Source organism: Caloenas nicobarica, chromosome 7, assembly GCF_036013445.1.
Source record: "Caloenas nicobarica isolate bCalNic1 chromosome 7, bCalNic1.hap1, whole genome shotgun sequence".
In the NCBI taxonomy this organism is placed as follows: domain Eukaryota; kingdom Metazoa; phylum Chordata; class Aves; order Columbiformes; family Columbidae; genus Caloenas; species Caloenas nicobarica.
This window is the reverse complement of record NC_088251.1, coordinates 32961277-32972756: the sequence shown is the minus strand read 5'-3', so window position 1 is coordinate 32972756 and position 11480 is coordinate 32961277. Positions and strand designations below refer to the sequence as shown.

The window sequence follows — 11480 nt, the reverse complement described above, 5'->3', positions numbered from 1 at the left end:
CTATAGCCCGAATTAGAAAATGTTATTGACATTTAAATAACCCTTCAGGATGCTGCTAAGGTTTTCCCAAGCCAAATTCTCACAATAAAGTCATTTACTTATTTCAAATTTACAGGCATTCATCCTAAGACAACAAGCAGCCTTGGCTGAAAACCACAGAGTGTGGTTTCAAGGTACTGCAATTAAGGGCAGGCTGGGATGCTTTGTCCTCTACTCTTTAACCATCCCCTTCCCCTAGCACACCAGCAGCCAGGCAGCTGTTTTCTGTAGGCTCATGTTTACAGCAGGTTTCCCTGGCTGGCTACCAAGTTTCAGTGACCAGCCAGCACAGACTGAGAGCCTGTGAGGGGCAGGCAGGCAGGGTAGATTTAAGGGAAAGTGGTCTTTGCCTGCAGCCTGGGAATCCAGCAGACATCCCTGGCAAAACAAAAGGTATAAGTAAACCAGCATTTCCTCCTGTGAGGACATGCCAGATCTCTCTACCCCCAGTGAAAAGGGGCAAATTCAGGAAACTCTGAAATCCGGCTTTGGAGAGAAAAGCTTATTTTTTACGTGGAACATAACAACCCACACCTGAATCTACCCAAGACGTAGGACGGACGTCCCTTGCTGTTGTCAGAGGACAGGGTCAGTCACCTCCTATCCAGGAACAAATGCTTGCTCCCAGCTCAGTCCCTGCTCCCAAGGGCGCCTGCTGAGCTGGGGCCACCTGAACATTCCCAAAAGCAGTGGGGTGCACAGTGGAAGTGACAGGGTGCGTTTCCCAAGCAGGCCTACTAGCATCACCAAGTCGGTGGAGTTTTGCTACAAAAGCATAGTAACCCCCTGGAGGGATGACTCAAATGTGTGATGTTAAGCTGGTTAAATGGTGCTGCCAGCTCCGCAGATGATGAGCTGCCTTTTCTTCCTCAGCCACTCTCAAGCTCAGGTATGGAGGCAAAGGCAATTTTATTTCTACAGCTCCTGTCTCAGGTCCTTGTAGTAGAGAGTGACTGCAGAAAAATACACCCAGTGCAACGTCAGCTTGCACCTTGTTAAAAGAAGAAATACAATAAATCCAAAGGGAGCTGGTTTCAAAGAAATTGGGAATAAAAGAGAAGTTTCTCCCTTCAGCTCTTAACTCTCCTCAGTCAGTTCTACACCCAGGCAAACATGTCATGGGTGTACGAGATGCAGCTCCTTTCTTGGTATGAGTGAGGCTTTGGCAATTTACACCAGTAATCTGTCCATCATATGAAACCACGTGGTTTATAGGAACCACAGGAATCAGTATGATTTTTTGCGTGTAAGGCTCATTGACGTCAGTGCAAGTTGGACGGTCTAACCCTTGGAGTCTGGTATAGTCAGCCAAATGGGGATCAAAGGCACAAAGCACATGCAAAGCACTTCAGCAAGAATATCTGAAAAGGGACCAGAAACATTTGAGTTTCATCTGTCAACATCTTCCTGAAGACCAAGCATTAACTATGTTTCCATCTTGCCCTGCACCAGATCCTGCCACTATTCAGACAAAGCTCCCATTGAGAGAAGTCGAGTGACTTGATCGTCTGTGTAAAGGCTGGAAATCAGAAACGATTTACCCCATTCTTCAGAAGGCTTTTAAAATTAACCAACAAAGTCAACTAAAATAGTAGTATTCCTTAGGTGAAGTTAGCCAGAAGGTACATTAAATTTTATTCATGTCAGTCTTTCATTGAATCCTTCTCCATAGTGGAAGAACATTAAATTCAACAAGTTAGTTCAAAGGCGGAACTGAGATGTGGGAGAGTTAAGGTGTGATGTGAAATCTTGGTTCTTCTTTCTCCTCTGTGCATTATGATTTAGTGCCATCAGTGGGCATGTGGTATTTTCAAATAATACAGGAAGATCTTGTAGACTATCCCTAAAACCTGTATCTGATACATCCATAATTTTTTGCAGTAAGGAGGATACTGTACTTAGAGTTACCTGTTTCTCAAATTCATTTAAAGTAACTTGCCTCACTGCACAACAGATTCCAATATTTTGTTCTTTCATAGTAGCGATTAGACCAATTATAGCTCAGCTGTAATGGAAAGGTACAATACAATTGCTCCTACTTCTCAGTCAAATTTCCCAGAACCTGTCTCTCTCTCTGTCTCTCTGTCACAATTTAACTTTTAAATTGAGATGGGGTTTTTAAACGAAAATATCTAGAATCCTACTGCAATTGAACACGAGCTTTCTTTCAACTAATTCTTGTATGCCAAACTGTATTGGCTGTACATTAAGTGCCAGAAGAGACTGGTAACAAAATCTATGTTAAAAAAACCAGTTAGTATTGTGTATTTCCTAATTATTGTGCACATTTCCCTGATCACCCATAAAGGAAAATATCTATGTTTATGCCTACTGTTCCTTTGCAAGTATGGCAAATGACCCTAAAACTTTCACTTTTTCAGGCATGCTCCTGTCTAGCCCAGGCTCTGCAGTGACCGGACAAGTTGTGAACCTGGAGAACACCAAAGGCAGTGAAACAAAACCAGAGGAACGGCGGGCATCTTTCTCAGCTGGTGTGTGAGGTGCTGGATGGATGAAGAGGCGCCTGGGAGACAGACACCCTGTGACAGCATTTGGGACACAAGGTAAGTGCATGTGTTTTTGTAGCATCTCTCATGTTGCCGTGTCTTGCTGCTGCTCAGGCTGTCAATATTTTTTTTTTTTTGAAGACCACTGAAAAAGGGCCTTGCATGCTACAGACCATATGTGAGAGTTGTTTTTCTAAACGCAGGAATAAACAGCTCTGAGATGAAATATTTCTAACTAATGAGATTAGTGACATGAACATAGCATGGGATACAGCTTTCAAAAATAATTACATCTGACACCCTCATCAGCAAGAAGATGTAGGGGCTGCAAGCTCTCAGCTTGGGAACAGCACATGAAAGATTGGCTCCTCCTGGGAAGGGAGGCACAAGGGAGGTTATTTTTAGTACTTCGTAAAAAAATTTTTTTAAAAAAAGCTGGAATTTAAGCACTCTTTAGTTTGATACCCTCATTATGGAGGAGATCACAGGGAAAGAAGAGCAAAACCAGTAGTGGAGCCTCGGGACGCTGTGGAAGCGGGAGGCTGCTCCGAGGAGGGTGGGAGCGGTGCGGCCGGGACGGGGGTTGGGGGCGGCGCGGGGGTACGCTGTGCCCCGCCGCCCCGTCCCGTCCCGTCCCGTCCCCGGCTGTGCCCGTCGGTACAATAACAACCCACCGACGGCGGAGCAGGCGGTTCCGTTTTCGCGACAGTATATATAGATCAGACACTTTCCAAAAAAAGCAGCGACGCGTTCGCTCTGCTCGGTGCCTCTTTCCACCCGTAACTCAGATTTTTTTTTTTTTAATTTATTTTTAAGAAAGGAGAAGCCGGATTCCGTGAATGCGGCTGTTTTCTGACCCGCCGCCGCTTTGCGGTTACGGGCTGCTGAGAAAGTAAGCTGGGTCCGGCGGGGCGGCCCCGGGACCTCCTCTGCTTTCCGAGCTTTTTAAAATTTTCCGGAACGAGCCCTAAAAAGGGCAGGCGGGGCGGGGCCGGATCCTCGCCTTTTTAGGACAAGGGCCCCGCCACCGGAATACCCCCCTGGGCGGCGCGGCGGGCGGTGTTGGGGCGCTGCCGGCGCGGCAGGGGCTCGGCGGGCCGGGGCCGCCCCCGCGGGGCGCGGAACGCCGGGGGGGGCGGGTGGGTCGGGGCGGGCGCGAGGCGGCGGGTCCCGCACGCGGGCGCCCACGTGACCGCCGGGCCCCGTTCCTCAGTCCTTATATGGGCAGTGACGTCCCGGGCATTCAGGGGGCCCCCATAAATACTTACCGCCAGACTTGTCCTCCAGCGCGAGCTGCGGCGGGAGCGGCGGCTCTCCCGGGGCACCGCGGGCACCGCACCGCCGCGACGGGGCGGCCGCCCGCCCGCACATGCCTCCCCGCCCGCCGCGCCGGCTCCCCGCGGTCCCCCCGCGCTGGTAGTGGGAGGCAGGGGGAAGCGCCCCCTCCTCTCTCTCCCCTCCCCGCCCCGAGCGCACACCGCCGGCCGGGAGCGCCGCTCCCCCGGCCGCCCCGCTGCCCCCATGATGACCGCCAAGGCGGTGGACAAGATCCCGGTGACCCTCGGCGGGTTTGTGCACCAGCTCCCCGAGGGCATTTACCCCGCCGATGACATCTCCGCCGCGCTGCCAACTTCGGTCGCGATCTTCCCCAATGCCGACCTGGCAGGGCCGTTTGACCAGATGAGCGGTGTGGCAGGAGGTAAGCGGACCCCGCGCGGCCGCGCAGGTGCGGGCCGGGCCGCTCGCGGAGGGCGGCGGAGCCCCGGGGCGGCGGGCGGGGGGCGGACTGGGACGGGGGCCGCGGCCCCCCGGGGCTCGCCCGGCCGCGGTCCCCGGCGCCCCTCGCGGCAGGCCTGCCCCCGCACCCGATTCGGGGAAAAAAGTTGGGGCCGGCGCGGAGCCCCCGCAGCCGGAGCGCAACATGTGCGCGCCGCAGCCCCGCGCCGGGCCGGGACCGGTGCCGGGGCGCCCAGCGGGCGACGGCGCGGAGGGCTGACCGGCTCCTTGTCCCCTCAGACGGCATGATCAACGTGGACATGGGCGATAAGCGGGCACTGGACCTGCCCTACGGCGGCGGCTTCGCGCCCAGCGCCCCGGCCTCCCGCAACCAGACCTTCACCTACATGGGCAAATTCTCCATCGACCCGCAGTACCCCGGCGCCGGCTGCTACCCCGAGGGCATCATCAACATCGTGAGCGCGGGGATCCTGCAGGGGGTCAGCACGCCCTCCTCCGCCACCTCCGCCGCCTCCTCCGCCACCTCCTCCGCCTCCTCCTCGGCCACCGCCGCCTCCGCCGCCTCCCCCAACCCGCTGGCCGGGGCCCTGGGCTGCACCATGGCGCAGGGCCAGCCGGCCGATCTGGAACACCTCTACTCGCCACCTCCGCCGCCCTATTCTGGATGCGGCGACATGTACCCCCAGGACCCCTCCTCGGCCTTCCTGCCCGCCGCCGGCGGCGGGGCGCTGCCTTTCCCCCCGCCGCCCTCCTACCCCTCCCCGAAGGCGGCGGCGGCCGACGGCGGGCTCTTCACCATGATCCCCGAGTACGGCGGCTTCTTCCCGCCGCCCCAGTGCCAGCGGGAGCTTCACGCCGGGCCCGACCGCAAGCCCTTCCCCTGCCCCCTCGACTCGCTCCGCGTCCCGCCGCCCCTCACGCCGCTCTCCACCATCCGCAACTTCACCATGGGGGCGCCCCCGGCGGGCGCCGCCCCCGGCAGCGCTCCCGGCGGCGGGGGCGAGGGCGCGGGCACCCGGCTGCCGGCCGGCGCCTACAGCCCGCACCACCTGCCGCTGCGGCCCATCCTGCGGCCCCGCAAGTACCCCAACCGGCCCAGCAAGACGCCGGTCCACGAGCGGCCCTACCCCTGCCCCGCCGAGGGCTGCGACCGCCGCTTCTCCCGCTCCGACGAGCTCACCCGGCACATCCGCATCCACACGGGCCACAAGCCCTTCCAGTGCCGCATCTGCATGCGGAACTTCAGCCGCAGCGACCACCTCACCACCCACATCCGCACGCACACCGGCGAGAAGCCCTTCGCCTGCGACTTCTGCGGCAGGAAGTTCGCCCGCTCCGACGAGAGGAAGCGGCACACCAAGATCCACCTGCGCCAGAAGGAGCGGAAAGGAGCCGCCGCCGCCGGCGGGTGCCCGCAACCCGGCGGCGGGAGCGGCGCCGCCGCCCTGGCCCCCTGCGCGGCGCGGACGCGGACTCCCTGAGAGCGCGGGGCGCGCAGGACCCAGCGCTGAGCCGCTGAGCCGCCGCCGAGCGCGGCGGGGCGCGGTGAGCACCTGGCGGCGCCGCGGGGCTCCCCTGGGCCGGGCCGGGCCGGGCCGGCGGGTGTACATAGGGGCTGCGGCGGGAGGATGGATGCATGCAGTGCCGTCGTGGTGAGGTGTCCTTGGTGCCTTGTGTGGTGTAGAGCCCGGTCCCCTGTCTGCATGTGGGGGGGTGCCTTACCGATCCGCTCCGACGACAGCGGCGACACCGAGACCGGAAAGTTTTCACTCCCTGATTTTCGTATGGCTGTACATTTCTGCCTATTAATATTGGGATTTTTTTTTTTTAGAGACTATATTTTTGTACGCACTCGTTTGGGGTTTTGGTTTTGTTTTGGTTTTTTTAATTTTTTATTTTTCTTTTTGGTGACTTAAAAGTGTTACGTTTGTAGTAGGACTTGGGACGGGATGTAAATATTCTGGCTGGAACCGACGCTCGTTGTCTACCGGGACCTGGGGTGCAGCAGATAACACGAATAATGCACAACTACTAACGGGAGCTGGAAGGAGACAGGGTTTCTTTCTGGCCACTCTGTAAATAAACTTTTCGACAATAGGGTCGGTGCTTACAACGTTTATAAAAGACTACAAATAAATCTCTTAATTATGCTAAATTGGCACCTTTATTTCCGTAGGTTCCCCGGCCCGGTGAAGGGCCTCCCGCCCGCCCCCGGACCCGTGCGGCGAGGGGCTGCGGGGCAGCCCGGCCCAGGCTCCGCTGTGCGCAGCGCTCCGCCTGGGCGCGGAAAAACAGCGGCCCCGCCGTACAAACACTCGCTCTAGGGCGCGGGGATTTCCCTCGGAGACGAGAGACGGGCTAATATTAACGGGGAAGCGGGGTGGGTTTTTTGACTCATTTTCTGTTTTGTTCCGCGGTTATGATCTGCCCCAGGCAACCTCCCCGAGTGGGCTCCGGAAGAGCGGGTACCGCCGCCCCGACGGCCGCTGCTCGGGGAAAGCGGCTCCCGGCGGCGCGGGGCTGCGCGGGCGGCACCGCGCCCGCTCTCGAGGGGCTCCGCGGGGGCGGCGGCGCTCACCCCCGCGGCACGGCCGGCCTTTTTCTGCTGAACCCATCTGGCCGCAACATCGCGCTTTTTTTTTTTTTAACCTATTTTTATTATTGTTTTTTAAGATGTTAGCCCGGCCTGGCCCCGCCAGGGCCCACATTCGGGTCCTGCCGTCGGTGCAGGGCCGTACCGGCCCCGCGGGCTCACCTGCTGCTACAGATCCCCGGTACGGTCTGCACCGCACAGGATGGAGCACCCTGCTAATGGCACAACCCAGCACTGCAGGGAGCAAGGGCAAAGTCCTTGCCCAGCCGCTTCCAGCATCTGCTTGACTCGGTGCCGGGTCCCGCTGTGCAAAGCCCCAGCGGCACTTGCCTCTTCTGTCTGAAACGCCCTGCGCCCTGTCTCCTGGAACTGGCATCGGCTTTTGGAGCGGCTGCGCTTTGCTTGGGAAAGGCAGTCAGCGGGAGCCAAAGCGATGTGCCTGGCTTTGAATCAGACGTGAAGCAGGCTTCCTAAGCCGGGCACAGACCAGTCTGTTTGGGATGGAGAAGCCAAGCAGTGAGGCCTGCTCCAGAGCCACCACGCTCACCATCTCACTGCCCACCTTAGCGGCACGAGTAAGCCTTTGTCTCCCCTGCTGCGTCTGCCAGCGGACTGCAGCTTCGCCACCTCATCCCATGTGCATCTGGTCCCCAAGAGTCCACAGCCTGCTGCTGGAAGGATGTCACACGGAGCCGTGGCATCCTCGGTCAGCGTCGGTGCGCTGCGGTTCAGGGAGGTGGACTGGGATCCTCTGCTCTCAGCCTGCTGGGCTCCTGGAGGTACAGCCACGGCCTCGGAAAACTGCAGCTCCGTCGCAGCAAGAGCGTCGTGAGCAAAATTGGGATCTCAGCTACCCAGGTGTGTAAAACGAAGCTCCGCTTGCACTCTCCATACTACCGTCTGCAGCTTTGCTACAAGATTAAAACCCCAGTCAAAAGCAAAACAAGAGAAACAACACAGAAATTGTAAATGAACTGACTTAAGGAAACTGACACCGACTAGCATACAGCTACAAGAAAACGGTACGTCGTGTATTAGCGTGAGCAGCTGTAAACCTGCGCCTTTGCCTTACAGCAGCAGCCAGCTTCAGAAGTGGCAATACCGCATCCGCGTGGATTTGTTTGCAGGGCACCAGAGGAAGGTTTGGGCTGAGAACCCAGTGTTAAGCATCGCCTTTTAAAGAAAGGCCAGTCACACCATTTGGACTGTTAGGAAAAGAAACTCGTGCTCTGTACTGTACTTGATTCAAGACTGTCATACCTGTGAAGGAAAGTAATGACTGGTCAGTGGTGAGATATCTTGTATTTATTCTATAATTCAGCAATAACAGTAATTTTGCTGTTGTGAAAACACAATAACCAGACCGCAGAGAGAAGGAACGGCATTACAGACTTAAACCTTCTGCTCACAGATATCCAGAATATATGAAAGAAGTTTCAATTACTGAGTAAGCAAGAAGTTACACAAAGAAGCTTTTCTTCAACGCATCTCAAGTTTTCTTTGCTATTTTCCCCAGCTTTAAAGCTTTGATCCCAACAACTTTATTAAGAAAAAAAAAAAAGGAAAAGGTTTGCCACAGTTGTTAACAGCACTCCACAGTGTAAGAGACCATGCCGTCCTCTACAGAAAGATGCACTGAAGTCCTATGCCATTAAACATCTCAACTAGATTTTACATATGGAGAAAAAAAATTAAAAATCAAGCAGAAAGACCTTAGGATAGAGCAGATGAGATAAAAAAAGGTCTCTGTCACAGTTTGTTTTTCCAGTACAGCTGTTTGCATGCACTAGGCTATCTTCTTTGTGGGCTTCTGAAAAAGCATGACGGTCTTCATTAGCATCAGAGAGAGCTGGAAACAGGCTGTAATGCAGGGAGGCATTGCGTTATAGTTAATGACTACCTTCGATAGAGAATTGTTGTACATTAACGCTAAGCTGCAGGGGAATTCCAGGAAAAACAGGTAAGCCAGCTGCAGAAATATCAGACACTTTAAAGTGATGTAAGAATAAATGGAAATTGCCTGAAATAATTTCCACCATTTTTTTCCTTGCAAAAGTATTAATCTGTGCATGCATAATGCTGACTGTGTTTTACATTCACTCTCTTGCAGGCCAAAAAAAAAAAAAAAAAAGCAATGCTGTATCAGAAACCTTTAAAAATTCACACATACAAGCCACTGTTCAGGAAAAACAAGTCTGCTTTTATAAATACACAAGGAAAAATTAAAGCCAGTTGTGGAATGATTTCTGGAGCAGGTCGGTACATTACTTAGGAGGTTGGTAAGTCGCGCTTTCTTATTCAAATTCCCAAATCGTGACCAAGAGGGCCAAGGCTGCCCGGGCCTGGGTTTGTGGTACGAAGCGTGCATTAGGATGAACGGGCATGAGACCAGTCTCTGTAGTGTAGGCGGAGTATTTCACCTATAGAAATAGTTCCTCCCTTGTTAGAAAGATTGCATCTCCTGCCGTGGACAAACTGCATCTCCAGACTGCTTCCATCATAACAAGGCAAAATTCACGGTGTCTCTTCTATCCTACGTTTATTTAAAAGCCTTATGAAAAAGTAGTTTTTATAAATAGTATAAAGAGGGAAACCGCAAGGCTTTACAAGCCTGAAGTGTTCACTTGTCCATATAAAAACACAGACCACGCTTTGAAGAGAAGACATCAGGTCAAATCTTATCTGTACCTAGGGTATGCACGCTGCTGTATATACAGTTTGCAAATATGTCACGTTTCTGGAATAGCTTCCACGACACAACAGCGGATGGTTGTTTTTTCTCTTAAGATGCCCACAGTTCTGATACCCTCCGCTGCTGCCACATGAGAGGTTCCAAGCGAGGTGAATTAGCAGCTGACTAGTCTCCTTCTCCTAGCTGAAGGAAATATGCATAGACGTACTCTGTAGTTCTTAGTTGCAACAGTGAGATCTTATAGGCAACGCTTTAAGGAACTGTTAGACATCCTGAACCTGCCAGTGTCCCTTCGGAGCGGGAATTCCCTTAACTACAGCCCTGGGGACCGACCACTGGTGGTTACTGGAGGAGCATGTCCTGGCTCAGGAGTTGTTCTGGGTTTGTTTTTGGCTGGCAGGGTACAGCTCTTGCCGAGCCTCACTCTGGAGACAGAGGCCCCAAAGGCTGCAGCCGGCCCAGCCCCCTGCCCAGGCTGGCTGGGCACGCTCTGCCGGCCCACGGGCACCAGCTGGCTCTGCCGGCGGGAGCCTGAGGCACCCCGGGACAATTCTTATTGCGTTTACTCTCCCTGCTGGAGCCCAATCCCCCTCGCTGACGTGCAGCCCGAACTATTTACACAGGATGCTGGATGATTTTTCCCCCCAACCGTTCAGCTGATCGGCACTTTAACCGCGCCGCTCCTCCGCATCAGCCCAAAGAAATAAACCCGCTCAGGCGTCTACTGCCCCCGGCAGCCCAGGAAGGCCTTGACCGGCCGGGAGCGGGACACGGGCTGAGCGCAGCCGCGGCTCGGGCGGTGCTGCCCGCGGGGCCGGGCCGGGCGCGGCTCCGTGAGGCGGGCCCGGGGGGAAGGCCGGCCGGGGCCGGGAGGCCGCGAACTCCCGCCAACCGCCCCCTGGGCCGGGCCCGGGCCGCCGCCGGCTCAGAGGCTGACGCGGGGCCCGGGGTACGGCTCGCCCCCGCACCAGAAGTCGGCGGCCTGCGGGGTCTCCATCAGCCACACCTCCCGCGGCAGCCCGGGCGGCTCGGCGCCCGCCGGCGACCCCTCCAGCAGGCGGTAGTAGTGGCAGTCCCGGCCGTGCTGGGGGTCGTAGGGCGGCGCCAGGATGTCGAGGAAGGCGGCGGGCCCGTCCACGGCGTCGATCTGGTGGAGGTTGTCGGTGTGCGGCGAGAGCAGGCAGGGCGGGGAGGCCGGCGTGTACTGCTGGCGGGAGCGGAACAGGGCGCGGCGGCACGGCCCGGCGGCGGGCGGCGGGGCGGCGGCGGCGGGCGGCGGGGCGGCGGCGGCGGGCGGCAGCGCGTCCATGCAGGCGATGCGCAGCGTGCCGTACAGCACCTTCAGCAAGCCGTTCATGCCCGGGTGGTCGTGCAGCGGGATGCAGGCGCCGCTCCGCAGCAGGAACACGCCCATGCTGAAGCTCTCCGTCTCGCAGATGTGCATGTAGCTGACGGGCGGCGCCGCGCCGGCCCTCAGGAACCCCCCGCCCGGCGCCGCCGCCGCTGCCGACGGCCCCCGCGGCGCCAAGTGCAAGTCCTCGGCGCGCACCTCGTCCAGCAGCTGCTGCAGCCGGTGCAGGTTCTCGCCGAAGGCCGGCCCCGCCGGGCTGCGGAACGTGATCCGCGCCTGCCGCGCCACCCGCTGGATCAGGGACGCCATGTTGTCCCGGGGCATGGCGGCGCCCGACCCGCTGCGGCCCCGCCGCGCCCGGCCGCCGCGGGCGGTCCCGGCGCCGCTGCCGCCGCCGCTTCCGCCTCCTCCCCCTGCCCGCGCCGCGCAGGCGCCTCCGCGCCGCTGCGCACGACGGGGCTTGTAGTCCCGCCCGCCGCCCTGCGGCCTCCGCCGGGGGGGCCCGCGGGCAGCGAGCGCCGCGGGCAGCGAGCGCCGCGGGCGGGAGCAGGGCTGCCGGCA

At 57.4% G+C, this 11480-nt stretch overlaps 2 protein-coding genes across 2 annotated transcripts; one reads left to right on the top strand and one right to left on the bottom strand.

Annotated features, from left to right (window-relative positions):
• Nucleotides 1-3924: 3924 nt before the first annotated feature.
• On the top strand, nucleotides 3925-6407 carry EGR2 (early growth response 2). Its single transcript, XM_065639234.1, has 2 exons — nucleotides 3925-4245; nucleotides 4563-6407. The coding sequence occupies exons 1-2, from the start codon at nucleotides 4068-4070 to the stop codon at nucleotides 5762-5764; spliced, it is 1380 nt and encodes a 459-aa protein (XP_065495306.1). The 5' UTR covers nucleotides 3925-4067; the 3' UTR covers nucleotides 5765-6407.
• Nucleotides 6408-10404: 3997 nt separating this feature from the next.
• ADO (2-aminoethanethiol dioxygenase) lies at nucleotides 10405-11272 on the bottom strand. Its single transcript, XM_065638958.1, has one exon. The coding sequence runs from the start codon at nucleotides 11241-11243 to the stop codon at nucleotides 10494-10496; it is 750 nt and encodes a 249-aa protein (XP_065495030.1). The 5' UTR covers nucleotides 11244-11272; the 3' UTR covers nucleotides 10405-10493.
• Between the last annotated feature and the right edge of the window lie 208 nt (nucleotides 11273-11480).

Excerpts from the sequence above, each read along its gene's own strand:
- ADO (XM_065638958.1), bottom strand. The coding sequence starts at position 11,243 with ATGCCCCGGGACAACATGGCGTCCCTGATCCAGCGGGTGGCGCGGCAG.
- EGR2 (XM_065639234.1), top strand. The coding sequence starts at position 4,068 with ATGATGACCGCCAAGGCGGTGGACAAGATCCCGGTGACCCTCGGCGGG. Across the intron at positions 4,246-4,562 it reads GATGAGCGGTGTGGCAGGAG|ACGGCATGATCAACGTGGAC; the intron begins GTAAGCGGACCC and ends TTGTCCCCTCAG.